This window comes from Micrasema longulum, unplaced genomic scaffold, assembly GCF_059751315.1.
Source record: "Micrasema longulum isolate JH-2025_06_02 unplaced genomic scaffold, ASM5975131v1 h1tg001960l, whole genome shotgun sequence".
NCBI lineage: Eukaryota > Metazoa > Arthropoda > Insecta > Trichoptera > Brachycentridae > Micrasema > Micrasema longulum.
Window position 1 is genome coordinate 72,022 of NW_028279134.1, and position 24,603 is coordinate 96,624.

Genomic DNA, 24,603 nt, shown 5'->3' on the forward strand with positions numbered 1-24,603 from the left:
TCGATTGAAATATTTTTATTAGAAATTACTGTGCTTAGTGCTCCGTTCATTTTGTTGCCTTTTTGTATTTTTGATAAATGTATATCTTATAAATCAACTTAGATTGTAAGTATAAAATTGTTAAGTATATTTTTCTGTAAAAGTGTGTTTTAAATAAATAAATTTAAAATAAAAAGGAATGATAGAGATAGATTTTCGGTTTCTGGGAAGCCAACTCACCGATCAGCAGAACTCACCGACGAGAATTTGTAATGTCACAGGCGGAGTAATTTAAAAATTACAAAACGTTTAAAAATCGTAGTGCTGATAATACGATACATTAAAAAAAATTGTTTTACTTAGTTTGAAATTAAAAAAAACCACTGAACTTCTTCATTGACATGGCATGATTTAGTCGTCCAATATTTGCCAGCGTCTTATCGTTTTTAATTCGGATCTAGTAGGTAGAAGGTACATTGTGAACATTGGGTACATAAATCACTTAACCAGACTCGCGCGAATGCATAACTCATTTAAATAATTTTCTCGCCTAGTTTGGCCGTTCCTACGGGAGGGTGTTGCCATCTTAATTAATTGGACACTGTGTCTGTATTGGTGTTCGCGTGTGTATACTATACGTATTTATATGTACAGCTTGGGTTGGTGCAGGGGTCGTAAACATTTTATTGGCCGTAAAGCTTTCCTCTCTCAATGCTGGTGAATCATTTTTATTGGTACGAGATAAAAATGTTACGAGATGTTGGCACTTTACGCCGTTAATTGTGTCTGTAATCTGTTTTCCCCGGAGGCTTTTACTTACGGTTTTATTGCTTTTATTCTTGACCAGCTGTTTGTTTATATATATTTTTTATTTTTAAGAAAATATAGGCAAAAATGCAGTGGCCGGCTAGTGAAACGCCATTCAAATGTTGCTGAAAACGTATCGTAGAAATGAAATATTTACAACCAAAATATTTCCCCAAAAAAAACGTAATTCCGTAAAAGGAGGTTTAAACTAAATTATTTGAACTAGGTATTTAATTTTTTTAAAGGATTATTGAATCCATAATTTAACCTGGAACCGCAAAATTTATGTGATTTAAAATGCTTGTATTTGTTTTTAAAAAACAATATTTATGTTTTTTCTTTAATAACTTTCCTGTTCAATTCATTATATTCAAGTCATTAGAACTCTTAAATACCTTTTCTCAATATAAGTACCAATGTACCTATGCTTAGTATAATTTTCAAGAGGGGTAATCTGCTGGTCGAAAAGTAATTTATTTTAGTTTTACTCGTATAAAACTTTTTCAATAAATTTATTGTTTTTGTAATGTTCATTAACTTTATTTTATTAATGGTGCGATTTTTAAATAACGGTGTTTTAAATGGTAAAACCATATGCTCTCCTCGCTTCTTTTCAGAGTACAGGCTTAAAATAAAAAAAAAAAACATTTAAAAAATCTATGCTTTAGCATGTGTAGAAAATGTTACACAGTGTGTATAAAATAATTGAAAAAATCGGACAATAATTAAGCCTTGGCTAGACTGTCCATGATTCTTAAGAAATATTATCCACAAATAATATACATCATGTTCCATTACGATTTTCTTTTATTTTTTTTTAATTGTTACATATTTATTACAGCAATTTACATTTAATTATTTCTACAATAGATTGACTGAGTAGTAAAAGTATACATACATATTTTTTGTTTTACCGGTGAGTCATCTAAACTGCCTAACTAGGGATAGCTTCTCCGTTCTAAGGCAGTAAATAATGTATTTCTTTTTAAATTATTATATCTGCAACATTGATTTGTTGTTCAGTGTTTTCGATATCATGTTCCCGTATTTACGTTTGTTGACAATCGTAATGAAAACTAACAAGTATTTTTTCTACTTCAGGTGGATTGTCCTTTCATCGTCTGCATGACGTACGCCTTCCACACGCCAGACAAGCTGTGCTTCATTCTGGACCTCATGAATGGAGGAGATCTCCACTACCACCTCAGTCAGCACGGAGTGTTCAACGAGTCAGAGATGAAATTCTACGCTGCTGAAGTCATATTAGGTATGTATATGAAATTCTATGTTCTCCTTCTTGTGGCGCCACTCCACTGTGAAGATTGGCTATGATAGTGGCGGTTTGACAATTTTCCGCAGCCGTTCTGAATAAGGATTTGCAGCTACAGTGGAATCACTCTCAAGAGATACGTCTTTTTGCTACATTGCATTTTCCTCGATTCAAACTTTATCGTACTTTGCTCCTTGCATAAAATGTCCAATTACACTAACTTTATTTTCTTTATATTGCGTTCAGTACTTCTCTTTCATTTTCCACGCGTCTAAATAGGAAGAGAATATGCGGCGCATGAATTTTGGTGAATAGGTATTTGAACATAGTTTTTCTGTCATTCTCTCGCAGATGCCTCCCCGAATATTGTGCGAAAAAGACAATTGCACGTTGAAATGATTATGCCTAGCTAAAATTGACCAAGTCGAGGTATAGTATTCCCGATTCCCGCACACCAAAACTGAACCGTTTTTATATATTTTTTTAGAAAGAGTATGAAATTAAATTTCCTGTGTCGGTACCTTTTGCGTTTTTGTAAAATCTTCTTTTTTCTTCTTCTTTAGCCTTATTTTCTCCGCTGCTGGATAAAGGCATCTTCCAAATGTCTCCATTCCTTCCTGTGCGGGCTTTCATTATCCATGTTTTACCGGCTATAGAGGCAATGTCATCGACCTATCTTTTCTGTGGCCTTCCCACACTTCTATGGTTTGCCCATGGTCTGCACTTTATTATTATACGCCAAGTGTCCTGCCCACTGCCATTTCAATTTTGCTTCACGATCCACGGTATCCACGACTCCGGTTCGGCGCCTTATTTCTTCATTTCTTATTCTGTCTCTTAGACATACACCGAGCATCTGTCTTCCCATGGATCGTTGTGTGCATTTTAATTTCTGGCTACTTTTACGTGTTACAGACATGGTTTCTAGTCCGTATGTTGTCACCGGTAATGTATGCACGATTTATATACTTATCTTTTAAAGCATATAGGGACTTCTTAATTTTTAAAAATATATTTTAGTTTGCCGAAAGCAGCCCAACTTAGCCCTATTCTTCTTGGCAACTCCGCTGTCTGGTTATCTTTAACAAGTTTACTTTGTGTCCTAGATATATGTATTTATCAACCCCTTCGATTTTATTATTGTTAATGAAAATTCATCTCCCTGTTGGACTCATAATCTTGAAAATTAAAAAAAATATTTATCATTTAATTTTTTATTTTTTTATTTATTAAAAGAAAACAACAGTCATTACAGCAAAAAAATAATATTTACAAGTAAACCAAAATTATAGGCCAATTATAGTTTTCTATATATTACTAAATACAATGTCAAAAAAAGAAGAATATAAACGGACATAGCAGAAATAGCCACCCGCATTATTTGACACGTTAAAAATAAATTAAATATTACAATAATAATTAAATAAAAAAATAAATAAAAGATCATATTTGTATACCGTACGTCCGAAGACGGCAGATAAAATTGTACACTTTTATGGGTTTTTGGATGGTTCTTGTGAGTTAGGACTTTATGTAAGCATAAGAAACAAAAACAAAACTTAATTATTTGGACACGCTAATGATGAATATTTATAGTGTGTAAAAAAACACTGCTCTAGTGCCATAATCCAGGGAGAAAATACGGGAATACGTTTGTATAAATAAGATGTGGGGACTAGAGAGTGAGAGACTAGGATGTGTTGTTGTCTATGGCCACAGTGCCCAATGGACCTATATAAGGGCGCGTACACGTCACTCGCCCTTCTCTGTTTTCACCAGTATTCAAATTCACTTTAAAATATTATTTGTGTAATCTTTGTATATTCGTGTGTAATAAACCAAAAATTGTAAGTAACTTAAATTATTTTATTTCTTTATTATCTATAAATCCGTTAAATCATAATATGTTTTCCATGAACTAACAAATAGCTACTATCAGGTAGAGTATAATAATAATACTTCTTCTTTGCGAACTTTGTACACCCATGAGATTTTGAGCATTATTATATAGCATCGCGTTTCGAATGAACCGAGTGAGAGTTCAGCTTTCGACGCCTTAGAAAAGTAAAAAAAAGATGAAGGTAGCATCATCGAATTATGTGCACACTTTAATCATTGAGAATTAAGTCTATTATTAACTTTAAGGAGGACTAAGTCATTTCAAAGAAGCAATTTCCTCTAATATGACTATTAGGGTTGTTTGGTTGAAATCATATTAAGTTTTTATTGCATCAATCAGCTTTATTGCCCATTCAGATTGCCCTTCGTTAATTTGTAAGCACTTATAAAATTTCAAATTCCCAAGCACGAAATGCGCCAACTTTTTAAAAAGCATATTCCAATTCGCTCAATGCTGATGATCGAGGAACTTTTGAAAATGTATTTATTTAATCGAGCAAGATACGAGGCTTGTCCAAGAAAAAAGAGACCTTTATTATTGAAAAAATCGGGCAAATTTTATGTTCACGTAAAAAGCATGTGACGTCGTAGGCACACATCCACACTACTAGTCTTCGTTACGGTGGATGCACTCGGTGAGCCGTGGCACTACAGCTCAGGCAATATAAGAAGATACTTTTGACAGATTACAATAGTGTTGAGGTAGTCTTTTTTCGTTCGATTTTCGATATCGATTTTTCAATTTTTAATAGTTTTCCGTCGAAAATAGAAACGGGTTTTCCTTAATATAAAATCGTTCAAGAATAAAAAAAAAAATAACGTAAAAGCAGTTTAATTTGGTAATTCAACAGGAATACGTAAATCATTGTAAGAAAAAAATAATACAAGAGAACAAGTTTTAATAATTATAGGGCAATAAAGATAGTGACCGAAATAACTGTATACAATTACAATAAAAGTAATAGTTGTTTTATTTAGATTTACTCGGGAGTGTTATCTTTTGACATACTGAATTGTAGTATGGATCACATAATAATGATTTATTTATTTATATTTATTGTTGTGCACACAGTGGTACAATACAATGATATTATTACAAAAAACATAAACCCACAAAATATAATTCAATTTCTAAACAGGACAACAAAATGTAACGAGAATTTGGTTGCATAACACGTGACTCTATTTGTGTTAGTATCTTCATTGTTTTGAAATATGGAATGTGGCTTATAAACTAATTCGTTTTATATGTATAGTAGATTTAGTACTTTTGTCTTATTTTTTCGAAAACCGGCTAAATATTATTATTGTCAATGAGACTTGGCTACCGTTTATAGGGGATAGCTGAGTCGTTCAATAAGTAATCGCGAGTGAAATGGTAATTTTCGACGGTATTTTGGGTATTACGGTGGGATGGGAGATGGTTGTGGGGATGGGCAATGTGAGAAAAATAGGGCTTAATTTACTAATTTGTGAACATACCTGGTTTTACGAGACCATCACGCATTTAACTATTTTTAATTGGCGCATAAATAAGGTCGACGTCAAAATTAACCTCGATTAAATTTAATGACTCGTATTGCGAATTTTTTTAATTAATACACACAATATAATTTGATATTTATTCGATATTCGATAACATTTATTTTCGTTTATTTATTTTAATTGGTATTCAATATTAAGTCGACATTGTTGATTGATAGCAAAGTTTACCGGCGGTACGTCACTATTGCGGCGACTACAACAATAAAGAACGGCATTTGTTTCCTACACTCAACTTTCAATATTTACAGAACTTCATGAGCGTGTAAACGTCCAAAATCTCTTCCTTAATTGCCTGTAGAAAAGGTCTTTAATTCCCTTACTGGAAAACTCTGGCGCCACCGTTTTCGTAAATGCTCTCACCTCCCTCCACGCCCTCGTTGGTCTCGAAGAGTTTTCCGTCCAAACGTTGCTTCTGTTGAAGAAAAAGATGAAAATCACTCGGTGCCGGGTCCAAAATTCTGAAAAAAATGGTTCGAAAATTCCCTAGCGCTTTTCAACTGCTTCTGGAGTCCTCGCTGAACGCTGGTGAGAATCTTTTGAGAAATAACGTCAGCGTCACTAAAAACGAATAAAGGTCTTCAATTGAATCAGTCCAACATCGCTTGCTTCGAAAAGTAGCGTGGATGCTTGGACTAGAGAGAGGTAATTATTCTTATGCTGATATAGAGTCAATGTTAAATATTTCTAGTCTACAAAAACGTAGAACTAATATTGACTCCATACTAAATGGTATAATCGATTTTCCACCATTACTGGGACAAGTAAAATTCAATATTCCGACTCGTAGGTTGAGAAACAATGAAGTACTGTTCATCGACCAGCATAGAACAAACTATGGCCTTAATTCTCCAATGACCCGTCTTTGTCGTATTGTTAGCTCAAGACAAGATCTGGACTTTTTTGGTTTAAGTTTACAACGATTTAAACGAGCACTTAATAAATAGTCCAGATCTTGTTTTGATGTCCCCTATGTTTGTCAATGCTTCTTTTCTTTTTTAAATATTTTAAACTATTATTTTATTGTAATATTTAAACCCTATAAATTGTAGACATCGTCCATCAATGTCCGTTAGTAAATAAATAAGTGAATAAATAAACAAATAAACAAATAAATAAATAAACATATTATGACACCGAAGCTGTTTTTTTGCAGATTGAACTATTTTGTTTACGTGCGGTAATAACACAATGGGAGAAGTATGGAACGAGTGTTCAGTTTAATGCTGATTTTTTGTTTTCAATGTGATGTTTATCTTTTCATACTTTTGTATAGGATTGGAACATATGCACCGGAGGCACATAGTGTACCGAGACCTGAAACCTGCCAATATCCTGTTAGATGAACACGGTCACGTGAGAATATCAGATCTGGGATTAGCTTGCGATTTCTCCAAGAAAAAGCCTCACGCCAGTGTGTAAGTACTGCATTTATATATGCGTTATTATTATCCACGTATTTTGTAGGTACTCGATATGATCTGTAATTGTAAATACCCGAAATGTCAATAAGAAATGCGCAGTTCAAGTAAATTTCTAAATGTTGCCTGTTCGGATACTGCGTTGTAATAATTTGTTGAGTAAAAATAAACACTTGTTTAGTGTTTTACTGTATTTAGATATTCTAAAATATTTTCTTAAAATTTTCAAGACAAACATCATTTTTCGAACCCCAATCTCAAGTATAAAAAAAAACATCATCATAAAAAAAACCATTAAAAACATAATCGTATTTTTAAAAACCTTCCATAATGGCATTTTTGAGATATTAAAAAAATATTAGAAAAATACCCGTAATCTGGGATGAATAGAACTGGTTTCAAGTGCTTGGCCATAGTGATGAGCATTTTGCAGCGCTGCGACGCGGTGAACTCGGACATATGGCGACAAGTGTAGTGTCCATAGTAATCGCGCGGGCGCGGCAAGGCGCCCCGTTTCGCACTCGCACCGCGCTATAAAACACCAGGCACTATGGCCAAGCTCTCAGTGTTTTCTCAAATAAGACTAAGAAAATTTTTAAAATGAGTTCTGTCTATCTATTTTACAATAGGGTCAATAGGTGAATAGAGACAGTAGTTCTCTTTTATTTAATGTCATTGTTTCGTTGAGGAAAAACAAAACTGCTTTTTACTAAATGGGTAAACAACGAAATCTAAAAATATTTTTTTTTTTTTAAAAACAGAAATGATATTTATAAATGTATCATAACATTCACCTGCAAAGACTGAGTATATGAAAACTCGTCTCTTTTTGCCACACAACTCGTTTTTTATCACCCTATAGCTTGTCCTTATTCACCCCTAAACTAGGTTATAAGTTATACCTGAATAATACCCGAGTTTTTGCTTAAAATTAATACATGAGTCCTCTCCATAAAAATAATATTTGTAACAAAATAGAATTAGTAGAAAATATATGTTTAATAGGTTTATAACCGAAGTTATGTGATGTTAAATTTTACCTGTTAAATTGCAATACCTTGTACATTCGAATGATCAAGAATTTTGTTTTGTGACAGTGTTAATAGTATTTCTAGATGAGAAAATATACCATGTTTTGTGACAGTGTTCATAGTATTTCCAGATGAGAAAATATACCATGTTTTGTGACAGTGTTCATAGTATTTCCAGATGAGAAAATATACCATGTTTTGTGACAGTGTTCATAGTATTTCCAGATGAGAAAATATACCATGTTTTGTGACAGTGTTCATAGTATTTCCAGATGAGAAAATATACCATGTTTTGTGACAGTGTTCATAGTATTTCCAAATGAGAAAATGTACCATGTTTTGAAAACAAAATATAATTGAATTCATATACATTATTCAAAATGGAGTAATATGACTTCAAACTTTATCCCGGCGATCGTCCCTATTCACCCCAAATTACGGTATGTGTAAAATCATTAAAACAATTTTTTGGTCGGCGGAAGATTTTGCTCAAATATTACTCCGTGATGAAATTCGAATCATATTAAATTTCTGATTCTTGAATAAATTCAATAAAAAAACTTTTCGTAAAAAAAGTAATTTAAATGTATGTTTTTCAGTGCCAAATAACAAGTATTAATATGAAATTTGTTTGAATTTTTTTATTTATTCTCAGGGGCACACACGGATACATGGCGCCTGAAGTCTTATCAAAAGGAACAGCGTATGATTCCTCAGCGGACTGGTTCAGCTTTGGTTGTATGCTCTACAAACTACTCAAAGGACACTCCCCATTCCGCCAACACAAGACCAAAGACAAGCACGAGATTGATAGAATGACACTCACAATGGTAATTTTATGCCACTCTCTATACTCCCGCAACCATGCGAGGTGAACTATACAGATATGCGTGTGGAACGGGACCAGAACACCGGACGGGTGCTTAGATTCAATAGGTATTCTAAAAAAGGAAATCGAGAGGAGATACGTTTGCCTCGGGGTGTTCTAGTTAGAACGTTTTTTTACGATGCTTGTGATTTTATAGTCTCTGGACTAGTCTGAAGCATGAGACCGATCATCTTGCCATCTAATAAGCAAGATACGTCGCAATCGGTCGAACTAGTGAGAGCATTGACCACTGGCTGCAGCCAGGAAAATGATGACAATTATATTATTTGCACTTCAGACCTCTCATCATCATCATCAGTGGCGCTACAGCTTGTTGTGGGCCCTGGCCTCCTCCAGAATTTGTCTCCATTCGTCCCTGCACCCCGCGGCTCTTCTCCAGTTCATCAGGCCAATCGCTCTAATGTCACTTTCCACATTATCCAGCCATCTTAATTTTGGTCTGCCTCTGCTTCGTCTGCCTTCCGGAGTGGTATAAAGAATCTTTTTTGGGGTGCGGTTATCATTCATTCTGTGCACATGGCCCAACCATTGTAATCTTTTTATTTTGATGAATTGTGCAATGTTGGGTTCGCCATACAGTGCCTCTAATTCATGATTAAACCGTCTCCTCCACACTCCGTTTTGGTTGACAGCACCAAATATCTTCCTTAATATTTTTTTATCGAATACTAATACCATATTTTCATATCTTTTGGTCATAACCCAGCATTCGGCACCATATGTAATGACATGTCTGAGGAGAGTTTTGTCAATAATGGTCTTAGTTTTTCTAGTGAGCAATTTGGATCCCAGATGATTAAACAAGCCATAATAACATCTGTTCGCTGCCGATAGCCGTGCTCTAATCTCAGTACTATAATTGTTATCATTAGTCGTTTCAGTACCTAGTACTTCAGACCTCTATCAGTCATCATTCAGCTAAATATCTCTTCATCACTAATACAGTGTGGGATGTAGGAGGATTGATATGGTTAAGCTCGAAATCTTATATCGTCGTTGTGCCGACAATATCTGTTTCGTGATATTCTTTTTTAAAAGTATTTTTTATTTCACAATTTTGTTTTAATAAAATATCCTTAAATATTTTTTCTTTAGTTAAATTTGGTATTTTTCCTTTTTGTTTTTGATAAAAAAATATGTAAAAAATAAATCCTCCATCAAAATGTTCATTGTTTGAATTAGCTCCTTACTTAATATATATTGCCGGGAACAACAATATTGCGGGGTAATTGCTACAACAAGGTAACTTTAAAATCAGTATTAATGAGTTACCTAATAAAAACACATTTGTTTACCGTCCTCCATGAGTGCTACAAATAGACAAGTCATACATTTTTGAATGAATCACAACTTGTCTATTTGTAACATTCATGGAGGAAGATACAAATATATGTTTTTAATGGGTAACTCAAAAATGCTACCTATTTTTAGTAACTACCCCACGATATCTAGATCATGTTCTTTTATTGTCCTTATATTTATGATCTTGTTGTGCAGTTTCTTGTATATATTTTTTTCATGTAAGTGTTGTCCACCTCGTGGTCTAATGGTCAGCGTATTCACGAGACAGGAGGTCTCGGGTTCTATTCCAAACATGGTATACATGAAATATTTATTGAAAAATGTGTTTTTACAGGAATATTCATAGTCTCTGGACTGGCCTGAAGCGTAAGACTGACCTGCGTGTAACAAAAATGGTTAAAATCGCTGCGGTTGGTGTACCAATGCAGTGCTCTATGCACCTTTAGGTGGGGAAAAGGAATGATAAAAATGATTGTGTTGTTATTGGCTTAGGCCATAAATAAAATAAATAAAAAATTCTGTCTATTATCCAGATGTATCATCATCATCATCATTCCCTTTCCGCACCTGATGGTGCATAGGGCTCTGCATTGGCCAGCCATCGCCATGGTTACCAATCGCAGCGTATCTTAAATTATTTTTGTTACATGAAGGTAAGATGATCAGTCTTACGCTTCAAGTACCAGTCCAGGGACTATGAAATATTCTGGTGTGAAAACACCCTTCCAAATAAATATTTCATATCAACCGTGTCGGGAATCGAACCCGAGACCTCTCGCATGGTAGGCAAACACTCGGACCATTACACCACGAGGCGGACTGATCCAGATGTATACCTATATTTAATATGTACTTTGCGATAAACTGATATAAAGCAAAAATATTTTTATGTCACTGCATTGTTTAAATGTTTATTTTTGTCTACATTCCAGAATGTAGAATTACCAGACAGTTTTAGTGGAAGCCTGAGAAGTTTATTAGAAGGACTTTTGCAAAGGGACATTGATAAGAGACTCGGCTGCAAAGGCAATGGGTATGTTGTACTAAGATTTAATAATTTATTTCAGCTTAAAACTGCATGTCGTTTATCAAAAATAATATTTTACCATTTACAATACTTAGCCAGAAAAAACAATCACATTTTTATGGTACATTGCAATTTGACTCCCTACCGAATTTTATATCAAATTGTGTTTTATATCAGAGCGAGATCTTATGCACGGTTTTATGCGCCTAGAACCCGTATAAATGCAGGAGGAATTCACCTATTAATTAGAGCAGTTCATTTTCTGAATATGGCTTCTGCAAACAATGTAGATATATTTTTCTGCACATATGGCAGTTTATCACCTATCTCCTTTAGCATGTTTCGGGATTAGTCCATTTGTGTGTGTATGGGTGTATGCTTGAGATTTGAATAAAAAATATAAAAAAAGCGTTCCAAATTTTGTTCTTCCTGATTCAGTCTGTCATTACGCAATGTTAACCTGTAAAGTCTAAATAAAAAATAACTAAGGTTCCTGTTTTTAAATGCCTGCCCTTCCGTATTTTTTTTAGTTGCATTTATCATTTATTCAAATATTAAAATTCATACGGCATTTTCAGTAAATCATAAATAGATTTTTGATAAACCGGAATCAATTTGTAGTAAGCTGAGTAGTAACATTAAGTCTTTATAGATTTAAAAATTCACTAAGATAGCCTGGATCTTGTCTTGAGGTAGTAATTTTTATTATTTTTGTCCTAGCTTTAATTTGATTTAATTGTATTTTATTTTATTTGTGCCTGTATTTATTATAAGAAATTGTATTTACCATTGTTAGAATGGACTGCATAAGTCCATCAAATAAATAAATTATATATCTAATTTGAAATCTGCCGCCACTATCTTGTGATCACAAGCCGACCGACACTTCGCCTTCTCACCTGCGTCTTTAAAGATATCTGTCTATAATGTTTGATTGTTGAAATTTTTTATACTTCGCAGCGCCGACGAGGTAAAGGAGCATCCGTTCTTTGCGGGAATCGACTGGCAGCAAGTTTACCACCAGAAGTACACCCCCCCACTGATCCCTCCCCGAGGAGAGGTCAATGCGGCAGATGCTTTCGATATAGGCTCATTTGACGAAGAGGATACAAAAGGGATCAAGGTATTAACAAACTTATTGACCAAATATATTATTCACAACTTTATTACGTATTCAAAAATATATAAATCACAGCCTCAAAAAGAAATTATATTTTTACATTTCAGAAAGTTTTTTTTTGTAGTTTGGTGTGTAATATATGAAATTGAAGTTTACATAAGAAAATACAAATGATTTACACATCTTTAGAAAGAGACTAATGAGGAAATTTCAGTGCTACGAGAAATTGGATATAAATAATGATTTCTTACATGTGGTAAAAAATTAGCAACTTTTAATGGTACAGCAAAGTTTTTCTAAAATGTATAAATAAATTAACGAAAATGAACTAATTTAAATGCCATCACAAGTTCTTCTAAATCAACCAATGATGGAGTCTTGTGATGGATTTTCGGTTCCCGGGAAGCCAACCCACCAATCAGAATGAGTAGCGTCACGCGAGAAGTAATTAAAAAATTACAAAACTAAAAAATCGTAGCGATGATAATACGATGCATAAAAATAAAAAAATAAAAAATTTGGCTTAGTTTGATAGTCTATTAACAAATAATTTTTTTTAAGAATACTACTAATTAAATGACTTAATAAATAAATTAATATTTTTATTTAAAAATTAAATGGAATGGAAAATGCAAATATTTTATATTAATAAAATAAATGTAATAGAACAGAGATTGAGAACATTTTAGAGAGGGGAATATGGAAGTCTACCACTTTACACATTATGTAATATTCACCATTCTTCCTATGTTTGAACATCCACATTTTTTAAAAATTCTTCCATTTGTTGGTTTTTTGTGATGTTAAAGAGCTGAAACCTTTATTGATGCGGGTGAGATTCATCTGTCTGAATTTTTTCATTTTCTTTATTCAAAGCCTGAAAATATTTAAAGCCTGAATAGATTTTTCTCTTTAGTTACCTGAAAGGGAAAATTGATGCCACTTAAAATCGTAATTCCAAACATGCGCTAATTTAACTCCATAATGATGCAATTTAATAATTATTTGTCTCAAAATAGATTAATATTGTTATAATTTTCAGTTGACTGAAGCCGACCAGGAATTGTACAAGAACTTTACCCACGTAATATCTGAGAGGTGGCAAGAGGAGGTGGCCGAGACAGTGTTCGAGACAATCAACCAGGAAGCGGACAAAATGGAAAATAAAAAGAAATCTAAACAAAAGCAGAAGTTTGACACAGATGAAAAAGGTATTTCTGCTACATCATTAATGGCACACACAATGGGAGAGCCAGCAAAGCGGGAAACTGTACGAGTGAAGTTGTAAACAAACTAATCATCACGCCAATTCAGCGTCAGAGTAGGCAGCTGTGCACTCCTCAGCTATCTCCTCCAGGCATGCACCAATGACCACCCTTCTTCAGTTCTCCTCCTTTCTAGACTGGTATAGTCCTCTTCACCGTACTCTAACTACCTCCACGGAGGCGCAGTCAAAACTCCCGCACATGTCCCTCCCATCGCAGCCTTTGCAACTTACTGAAGCGTAAAATTGTTTTATTTTCTACTGAATTTTCAAGATCATTATTAATTTTTATTCGTAGCTTTTTTAATCAATCTTTGAAAAAAAAACAACATACATAACTTATTAAAAACCAACAAATTAGTCAATGATTCATATCATCTTCACCGCACACTGCGCAAATATCACAAGCAGCTATGGCACCTTTATTCCCTCGATTGAACGCGAACAGAAAGATGTGTCAAAAATACTCACTTTTGTCTACTTGACATTCCGTTTTGAAGGCTTGTAATCAAATATAATAACATGTGTAACGTAAAAGCAAACACAACGTTTTGTAGAGCGAAATTTTTTCTTTCGAATGACATAAAGTTTACTGTGCTCATTTTTAAATTTGGAAAAAAATAAACACTACTTATGTTAACACCCAATATTATATAAAATACATAAACATACACAATAGCAGTCTTAACATATTACGTTTCTGCAGAGTCTGATTGCATCCTTCACGGCTACATCAAGAAGCTGGGCGGGGGCCCGTTTGCGTCGGCCTGGCAGACTCGCTACGCCAAACTTTACCCCAACCGGCTGGAGCTACACCCCGACGGCTCGCTGGAGCGAAGGCCGGAGATGCTGTTCCTCGACACGGTGCATGAGGTGGCGCGCGACCTTACTCAGGTCAAGGGCGAGCAGTGCATCGTGCTGCGGACCAAGGGGGACACCAAGCTGGTTCTCACTAATAATGTCAGTATACCACCATTATTCCTTTTTATTTCATCGCCGGCAAAATTCATTTGAGGCGTTGAGAGCCAGGAGCTTAGGTGACATTCGACATTAATTTAATGAGAGTATATAACTACTAGATGAAAAAAAAAACCTTATGTTTGCCACACTAACTCGAGCGTTAATATTAAAGGTGCAAAACAAAAAAAAATATGTTTGGCTAAATTAAAAATATGCCATAGAAATATAACTGCCAAATTTGTATGAGCTTTCAATTTACATATTTTATTTCCTCTTCATTTATCTCCAAAAAAAACGTCATATGAACCGCAGTCTTAGTTTAAAAAAAAAAAACAGAAATCATAAATGTTTGTGAGCCATTTTACCAAAATCTGTTCCTCTTGCTTTCAGCGCTCGTTTATTAAGTGCATTGTAATGGTTTTTTCTCACAAATATTTTTTTTTCAAAATAATATGTGTGCGTTCGTCCAGTTTCCAGTTAATTTGTTTTATCTCCAGTTTCAAAATTACGAGTAAAAAATGTCTGCTTAGTTATTAAGGCGTTTAAAACAATGTCCTGTATACAATACAAAATTTTTATTTATCTGAGCAGTGAATCAGACAGATACGAAAATTATACACATAATTGCGTACTGTAATTTGAGGTGAATAGATGATCACGGGAATTTATTTGAAGGTATATTACTCCATTTTGGCTAAAGTTTATGACTTTTATGTTTAATTTTATTATTAACAAATTGTAACAATATGAAATTCTTGAATGTCAAAGCTATTGCAATTTAATGAGCAAAATTTTACATCAGATAACTTAAGTCGTAAATCTTATTAACCATCATATTTTTTCAATAATTCTACCTTATTACTCATGTTTTGTTTGTAAGCAAAAAAAATATTAAAAATTACTTTATACTGATACTGTCTGGTATCACTTGAAGGCTGTTTACACGTGGGCAATACAATATTGTTCTGTCCCAGAACTCGACCATTGTCCACATTTACAATGCAATTTTTAAGACAGGACATTCTCACGGAGATAGACGGGCAGGCTATCTCCGCGGAACGATGATTAACCCCACCATTGTGCATGGCCAGTACTCAACACACGTGATTTAAAAAAAAAACTTGTTTCACTATTGAACTGGGTGATAGATTAGATTGGGCGCTTCAAATCTGAATGCCTGTCAATAATTCTCTAATCGATGGATTGATCCCATTCCAGGATGAAATTGGCCTCAAGGAGTGGGCGCAGTCTCTCCGCTCGGCACACAAGTGCTCCCAGGAGCTGCTGTCCTCCATGGCCAAGAAGGCGGGCAAGATATACGGCACCACGGACGGGGCTCCGGGAGGTGGCGCCCCGGCTAGCCAGCCGCGCAGCGCTAACGGGGGGGCGCCCAACTAGCACGAGCTGCCGGCGCCCCCTCCGAGGGGCGCCAAGATGTTCCGCCGCTCCAAGAGCGCCATTCAACTCATCAAGTAACCAAGTGGCCGGGATGTGGAACATAAACTAAGTGAAAATACGTGTATGAGAAAAACATCCGAGCTATTTTCATTTTGAAGTGATGCGATACAAATTATAACACTAAAATCTGCAAGAATAACATTCATAATGAAACCGTCAAAGCTTTACGCAATACGATGTCCGTAACTTAAACTGAGTGAAAACACGTCTACAAGAAAAACATTCAAGATACCTTCATTTTTAAATGTGATACAAATTTTTAAGTCTAAAACAAATTTGTAAGAATAACATTCAAAACAAAACCTTCATAGTGTTACTCAATACACATCGTCAGCTTTACTTGTAAAACTCATGAGCTTTACTTATTTTTGTTTACAGTTTTTACTTTAGTAGCAAATTGTAAAAAAAGTTTTTAAATATTTTTTCTTTTAAATAATGCAACACTGTACAATACAAGTTTTACAAACATAGATTATTTGAAATCCTAAAAGAAAACGCCAAAATATTTTTTTTTGTCATTTGTGGACTTAAGAGTTTTATAAGTTAGGGTGATGATATTTTATCTAATGATGTCTATAACTTAAACTAAGTGAAAACACCTATATGAAAAACATTCAAGATACCTTAATTTTGAAGTTGCGATACAAATTTTCAACTCTCAAATAAATCTACAAGAATAAAATTCAAAACGAAACCTTCAAAGTGTTATGCAATACATATTTTATGTAAATTCTATTTTATTTACCATTTGATGGTTGTCATTAAATTTAGATTTGCTAGTATAGTGATGGGTGACCTATAACTCCTAGACATTTTGGGTGACACGCATCGTTTTCAGACGATCTTCGCCCAAGAATGAGCGGTGCGTTTTATTCATTTACTAGGCTAACTTCGTTTCTCTTTCATTTACTTAGGGTTACAAAAATTATTGATATTCCTAGATGTGACACGGCACCCGAATCAAGCAAGGTTCTTTCAGAATTTTGACATGCTGAGCTAAAAAGGTTACCCACCACTGTGCCAAAAGGTTGAAGTCGTCGACAATTATTTCATTTGACTCCATTCTTTTGATAATGAAAGTCTTTTGACATACCACTGCGTTAGATACCATTTTGCGGATGAGATTATTTACGCTTATATTTTGTGAATATGTGATGCAACCAAAACATGAAGTGTTTTCATTTTAGAAACCACAAAAATTAAGAAATTTAATCAGTTACTAAACAAACTATGAAGTAATTTGCATTATACAAGCATACATCTTATCTCTGATAGACATAGTCCTGCAGTGTAATTTTTACTGACTTCAAATTACATCAAGTCAGAAATCTGCAATGTGATTTTAATTTAGGATGTAATATATATTTGATCAGTTTTTAAGATTTTTAAAAGTATTTTGAGATGCACTTATCGGGACTATTGTACGGAATAAGATGTTCTTGGCTATCTGTTTTAAATTTCATGCATCATCTATTCAAATAAATGTATTATTTGTAACTTGTGATGACTGGACATTACGAATAATGGCAAACACCACCAAGTGCTGTAGTGATGCAATTTTTTTTTTTTTTTTCAAATACAAGTGCGATAATAAAAATATTGTGTTCCATGCTACGGGTAATTGATGTGATTATAATCTTGCGGACACATATTCGGAATGCCTTGTGGAGATTTAATAAACAAATATGTTAACTATAAAATATGTAAATCAAAGCATGGGATAGTGTTGATAGTAATAACACAATAATAAAAAAAGTTAATAAAACATCTCTGTCAAATAGTAAGTATTATTATAGGAATAATGGACAAAGTGACAACAGAATAATGATTTCTTGATTGTTTAGCTGTCGGAAGTTAATGTTTAATGCCATAATCATTCTGGGTGTTAGAGTATTTACATTTGTAGGTATTAATGGTAAAATAGTGTTGTATAATACTAATGGAATACCCCGTAATGTAAACTAATGTTTAGATATTGCAAAATAGAACAAAAGTACCATTAATATTTTGCTGACTGCTACGTATATTCAGAACATAATTCCTTTTTTATAAATCGAATCAATCTAGACGTGATTTAAGTTTGAAAAAAATAGTATAGTATTACGGCTAACATAATGTGTATAGGAAATATAATACTAAAATTGTTTTTAACCTTTATCAACAGGAAAGTAAATAGTGAAATAATGTCGAGGGTGATTCATTCAGCAGCAATTGGATAATTCATAATTAAATATTGTTAATATACTAAACTTACCCATTTCCCTCAAACAAACATGACTTAATTGTATGCATTTAATTACATGAAACCTTTATAATATGTCATTTATGATATTAATATTATGTATTATTTTTCTATAAGCGCGAGATGTTATCGGATCGGCTTGTGTTAGACTTGTACCTTCTCTATCGGACAGACACGGAGACAAGATAAATGATGGTCTTCCAGTATTTTCCCAATACATTTTATTTGTGCGGAGTAATATTGCCACAGTATGGCTGAATAGATTACAAAGACCGACATTCGTTTCCGGTGAAGTCAGAACATTACTAGTAACTGTGTAAATTTCTAGGCTATCGGTGTGTAGAATGAGTAGATTCTCACATGGTATCCTCTAATAATTCATTAAACATAGCGCAATGGGAATAATTGTTCTAGAGAACTGTTATTGAAATTTGTACTGTTCCCGGTCAAGTCAGAACATTACTAGTAACTGTGTAAATTCCTAGGCTATCGGTGTGTAGAATAGTAGGTTCTCACATGGTATCCTCTAATAATTCATTAAACATGGCGCAATGGGAATAATTGTTCTAGAGAACTGTTATTGAAATTTGTACAGTTCCCGGTCAAGTCAGAACATTACTAGTAACTGTGTAAATTCCTAGGCTATTGGTGTGTAGAATAGTAGGTTCTCACATGGTATCCTCTAGTAATTCATTAAACATAGCGCAATGGGAATAATTGTTCTAGAGAACTGTTATTGGAAATTTGTACATACATACATGTGTTTATATTTGTGCGCTTGTTAGTTTCCCCGGCGGTATGAAAAGAAGGATTTTACTTTTCTTCTTTCCTTTTCTACGCACAATTGGCGATAGTTTGTTTAGACGTATAATTTGCTGGGTACATTTTCTTTATACTCCGTGCACTAATTATATAAACTCTCCCTGGTTCCACCGCGAGTTGTCTACGGCCGAGGGGACAGTAGAGAATAGTGACCTCGCGATTAGACTCCCCGGGTAGCGGGAGTGTTAACCTATAAATAACATAACACCGTTACATTTAAATTGTTAAATATTAAAATAAGATTTTCTATTTTGTGTAAAATGAAATGCGAATTTCCAATCATGAAAAACTGCTTTTGTATATAAGATTATCGATCTATTGAATTGAATTAATACATTTTCATACCCCTAGGATAGATTTAATCGTCAATATTTATATTTAGGGTATAATTAATACAGGTGATGTGTGAGTGTAAGATGTTGGGTGTAAATGGATAGCCTATTAGAATGTGTTATAAATTCTTCAGTTTCTTTTCTTTTGTTCATTAAATTAGTACTGCACTACAATAAGTATTTGTTAAAAATGTAGAATTCAGAACACTTACCTAGATTTAGTTCCCCTACAAATACTTCCTACAATATTTATACATACTTTATTTTTTTAAAATCCATGTTTCAGACCATTTTCAAGTATCAAATTTAAAACAATGATAAAATATGTTGTTTAATATTTTGTTAATATTATTGTTTTATTATAATTTTGTTTGTGTTTATTTTGTTTATACATATTTTATTAAATTTGCACTTTAATTTGCAATGAACCATTGTTCTTTATCAAATTTATAGTTATAAATAAAACAAGTCAATGAAAACAATGAATTCGTGTGCAATATTATTTTAGTTATAATATTTTGAATTCGAGTTTTGTTACCGATTTTTAAGTCCGCATATTAAAAATCCATTTGAGTGTTTTCACACTAAAATAAATACGCAGTTTTATTATTTTATGTATCGTTATAACGCTAGTTTGGAAGGAAAACGTCACAAGTCAAAAAATGTATTTTTTCAGGATGACTGAAAGTTCAAATTTCTGTAAAACCTCTACGTGAAGTCTTCGGGGTGAATGCGGTTGGTTGATTGATGGTTTAAGTATAGAAAATAATTATATTTATGTATATATTTTGAAAACTTACGTCTCAAAAAAATAATTAAGTTGCTGCACTTTGGACTTATGGACATTTTTCAAGATTTTTTTTTTTATTTCTTAATTTTGGGTACTTACAACATTCAGTAAGTAAAAAAATTGTATTAATTAAGAAAATAATGTACAAGTTTTTATAAAAAGCCGAGAATATTATCAGGCACACATTTTTACAAAAGTCCCTTTTTCTTTTTGTCCGTTATCCGAACATTCGTTTGATATGACGGCTTCAGTGTTCTGTATCTATTGATCCTTGTGGGACATCTCGTGAACAATGTAGGGAGCTCCTGATTTTTTTGCCGTACGAATAAGGGTGTAATATTGTTCAGGAGAGAATATTGGGACTTTAGTGAGAGTTTTGAAGAAATTCCAGAGCAGCCGAGCTTGAAGACATGTCATGGACATGCCAGGTTAGGTTGTTTCATGATAAATACAGTAGTCATTTTCCTCAACCGCTTTCTAAAAAGTATAAAATTACAGATGAAGAATTAATAGCTCATAGATGACCCACTAATTCAAGCAATTTCTTCTAAAATGTACAATTATATTCATAATTATGTTTTAAAAAAAGTGACATAAGTCAAATTAAAACTATGATTAGTAACATAAGTCGCCAGATTTTATCAAGAAAAGTGCTACAACTTCAGAAGAAACATCAGTCAACTAAATAATTACTTAGTTCATATCTAGAAAAACGCCACAAAGAGTTGTGAGAAATTGTCATAAATATTAAACGAGATGTGTACGATTTTGACAGTCAATAAAAAATAAAAAACATCATATTTCGAGTTGTGTCAGCATTCTAGATAAAAGAATTTGCTTATACAAACGCTTACCGACTTTTTTTTTTTTACATTTTACGACGTTCTCTTTCCGTAAATGATGTAACATTACTTAGTTGTGACGATCTTGTCAATTACATGGTGAACACTACCCAGCAAGTGAAAAATGACACCTTTGGCTCTGTCGGCCATAACTTAACTAGACAATTGTGATTTTTCCGCGAAAATAATGTTTTTTTTTTTAAAGTTGATGCAATTCATAACTCAAAAATTAATTTCCTTGACTTGTGACATGTTTCTTTCGGACCAGCGATATGTACCTATTCTGTTGTTTTAAATTCTTACGATTTTTTTTTAATGTTCCCTAATTTTTCACCTTTTGCAAAAGTGTAAATATATATTTTTTTTGATTTATTCATTTTATTTCTTACTAACATTTACTTACTGTGGCAATAAAGTGTTTGAAATTAAAATATGTTTGATTTTTTAAATACCATTCACCGACACAAATCTCTTCCAAAAATATTGAATTATCATAAGTACACTTAAGATCAAATTTATATCGTCTTTCTGTGATCCACATTTGAAACAATATGTACTTCCCAACAAACAACCAGATTACTATACTCAATAAGGAAATGCAATATAAATTTATATAGGAATAAAATTAGACTCAGCCTAGGTAGGATTTTTTAAATGAATAAACTGTTACATAAAAAAAGATAATCGTATTCTAGTAAAATTCTTACATTCTTTCAATTTTATTTAGCTCTCTCTTTTTTATTTTAATTCATTGAGTAGCCATATTATCCCCCCTTCGCCTTCTTGTTATCAATGTTTTTCTTTTTAAATAAATGTGTGAAATGTGACTGTTATTGTATGTAGTATTTAAAATGTTATAATGTTATCCCTTATGTTATATTGTATAATTATCATATGCAGATCTGCTTCGTTCTAATTGGTAAATGGGCCTTCTTTCCAAATCAGGTTTTAAACAACAAAATAAGTCATTTTACTGGATTTGTTTTTTTTTTTAATTCTCCAAGTTTCACGATAGTATTTTTGTTTGTATTTAGTGTCACAAATGAATAGTACCTAAATAAGAAAGAAAGTTCATTTATCAAAGGGCGTTAAGAAAGATTGCTCTCACTGGACTAAACACCAAGAATCGTAATTCTACAGCTACATATATGCGTAAAGTTTGTAAAAATATTACAACACTGTATATTGATGTGTGTATATTAACATATTAGTTTGATATTTTGTTAGAAAGTCTTGCATACTTATCTCTATCCAAAACTGCAACACTCATTATCATATAAATATATGTTTAATATCCCAGAAATTTTTATATCAGATAAATATAAAATAAATAGTTTCAAAATTTAAAATAATTATTCAACAATCTAATGAGTGTTGCGTTTTGTATATTTTATGTTAGAGTTATGTAAGTAAATGTGTATCTAACTGTAACTTATTTTTCTCGTATGTGTACGTGAAATACTATCATTTGTATTTGTATTATCGTTTATAGTTATATATGTGGTAGATATTTTTTGAAAATTATTGTAACTATTATTGACAATTATTATTCGAACTATACCCACTTCAATGAATTCCCATTTTACTTATTTACATGCGTAGATTGTGTACAAAAATACAATGTTAGCATTCATAAAAAAATGTGGAAAATATCTTGTATTTTATGAAAATCTATGGATGGAGACTCTCCGCATTTTCTAATCGACAAGTTTGAATTCGATACAGATTAATCTTTGTTAAAATTCAAGGTATCTCGATCCTTTTTTCTATTCAATTTGAAAAATCTAGAAACATTTTTTAAGTATTAGATTTATTTTTTTAATTATTATTTTTTTTCGTTATCAATAGAATCTTAATCTAGAACAGTAGCGGGTGTAAGAATAAACAATTTATTTTCCTTTGTTTTACAATCGAAATATACCTTATAACAATATTAGATATAAAAATACACTTGCTTAATACTTTTGACGTAACTTTTGGATTGTTATACATATCAACTTTTTGATCCTAAAGAATTTTATATTAACACTATGAAAATACAATTTTATATTCTGTTTCAATGTGTAGATAACTTTCATAGAAAAAATCTTTATCTGTAACAAAACCTTTTGAGTCATAAAAATATTATTGGCGAACTGTTTTTCTGCCATATTTTAAAGTTATATGACATGTGCTAATAATAAATTAATATGTTTATTTACTGAATATTCTATACTGATTATACATACCTATATGGATTTTGAAGCTTAGAAATAATATCTTAGAAAAAATATTTGAATTTGTGATTGTGATAAGATCTAATGCGATGCTCTCTATTATCGTATGGAGAAAAATTAATAAACATAGTTATTAGACATTGGTTGGATAGGTTTTTGATCAAATCCTAGACATGTTTTAATTATTCAATGTTTATACAGGTTCAATTAGTAGATATCATCCCCCTTTAAAATCTTGGCAAATAAAATAAAAAGTTGACCGATGATACATGATAAAACTCTCAAAAGGTTTTGTTAACTATGGTAGAAATTCTCTTATCAATTTTATCATTGTGATTTCCGACCATTGCAGTTTTAATTTACTTAGTGGATTTGATGTTGATATAAAATAAATATGTAATATTTGGTTATTGAAATTAGTTTGGTAAAATAGTGATTCCCCGAGGAAACTTTTAGGATGATTGTATTAGGCGTTAGTGCGTACTCCAGGCTACAGGCTACAGGCTACGAGGAATGCAGTGGTGTAACATTGACCAAAAATTATGTGGCGTAGATTGTCGCGATGTGTTTATAAATTATATAAAGATATTCAATTTCCAAGAAAGATATAAAGTTGTACAGCGATCGCCAAATGGGTATCATAAAGAATACTTTCTTATGTATATATTATATAAACGTAATTCCTAAAAAGGTTTAGCTTAGAGTTTTAACTACCAATCCATGATGAATTATTTGTAAGGTTTCACCCTATACATAAATGTACAAAGATAGAATCATACAATCGGAGGTCGACTTAGATCGGCCGAGTCTTTGTTAGGGTTGTCGATCAATTCGTGTATTGGAATCATTAGTTGTCAGGGAATCGGAAGAAATAAATTTTCCAACTCGAGTGTTTTAGGCGTAATCGTGTCTATAATTATTATAATAGGGGGGACATCCACGATGTTGCTACCTACTCTGTACAAACCCGGAAAATACGAGCTGAAAGTTATTTGTCGGTTGTAATTATTAACGTTACAACATTTGTGCTGGTTTATTATTTCCATACTATCTGTGAAACTATATTTTACAGTCTATAATCTAATATGTAACTGCAATACATGTGAATTAAATAGAAAATATTGAATTAGTACTTTTAACAATGTACGTACTAACACTATTATTGGTTCATTTTCAAATTTCTTATCGATTGGTGTATAAAAACTGTAGAAATTAAAAATAACACTGCCTAAATAAATGAGTAAACATATAAAGTAGGGTTATGTTATTTGTATTACCTTTCTACCAAATTTCCTGTAATAAAGAATAGGTGAATCCTGTAACGGGTCAGTTTTGTGTAATAATGTATGGTAAAATCAAAATATGGGTTGTTGTTTCATTCACTTGGAAC

The 24,603-nt window shown here is 32.6% G+C and overlaps 1 protein-coding gene across 1 annotated transcript in view; it reads left to right on the forward strand.

The window, feature by feature from the left end:
- Gprk1 (G protein-coupled receptor kinase 1) overlaps nt 1–17,168 on the forward strand; it is an 83,093-nt gene extending 65,925 nt beyond the window's left edge. Inside the window, exons 5-12 of the mRNA XM_088238750.1 lie at nt 1,888–2,053; nt 6,774–6,915; nt 8,605–8,779; nt 11,073–11,173; nt 12,128–12,290; nt 13,330–13,498; nt 14,258–14,511; nt 15,730–17,168. Coding sequence (XP_088094876.1) covers nt 1,888–2,053; nt 6,774–6,915; nt 8,605–8,779; nt 11,073–11,173; nt 12,128–12,290; nt 13,330–13,498; nt 14,258–14,511; nt 15,730–15,909 — 1,350 coding nt within the window. The 3' untranslated portion in view covers nt 15,910–17,168. The remainder of the gene's footprint in view (nt 1–1,887; nt 2,054–6,773; nt 6,916–8,604; nt 8,780–11,072; nt 11,174–12,127; nt 12,291–13,329; nt 13,499–14,257; nt 14,512–15,729) is intronic.
- The last annotated feature ends 7,435 nt before the right edge of the window (nt 17,169–24,603 follow it).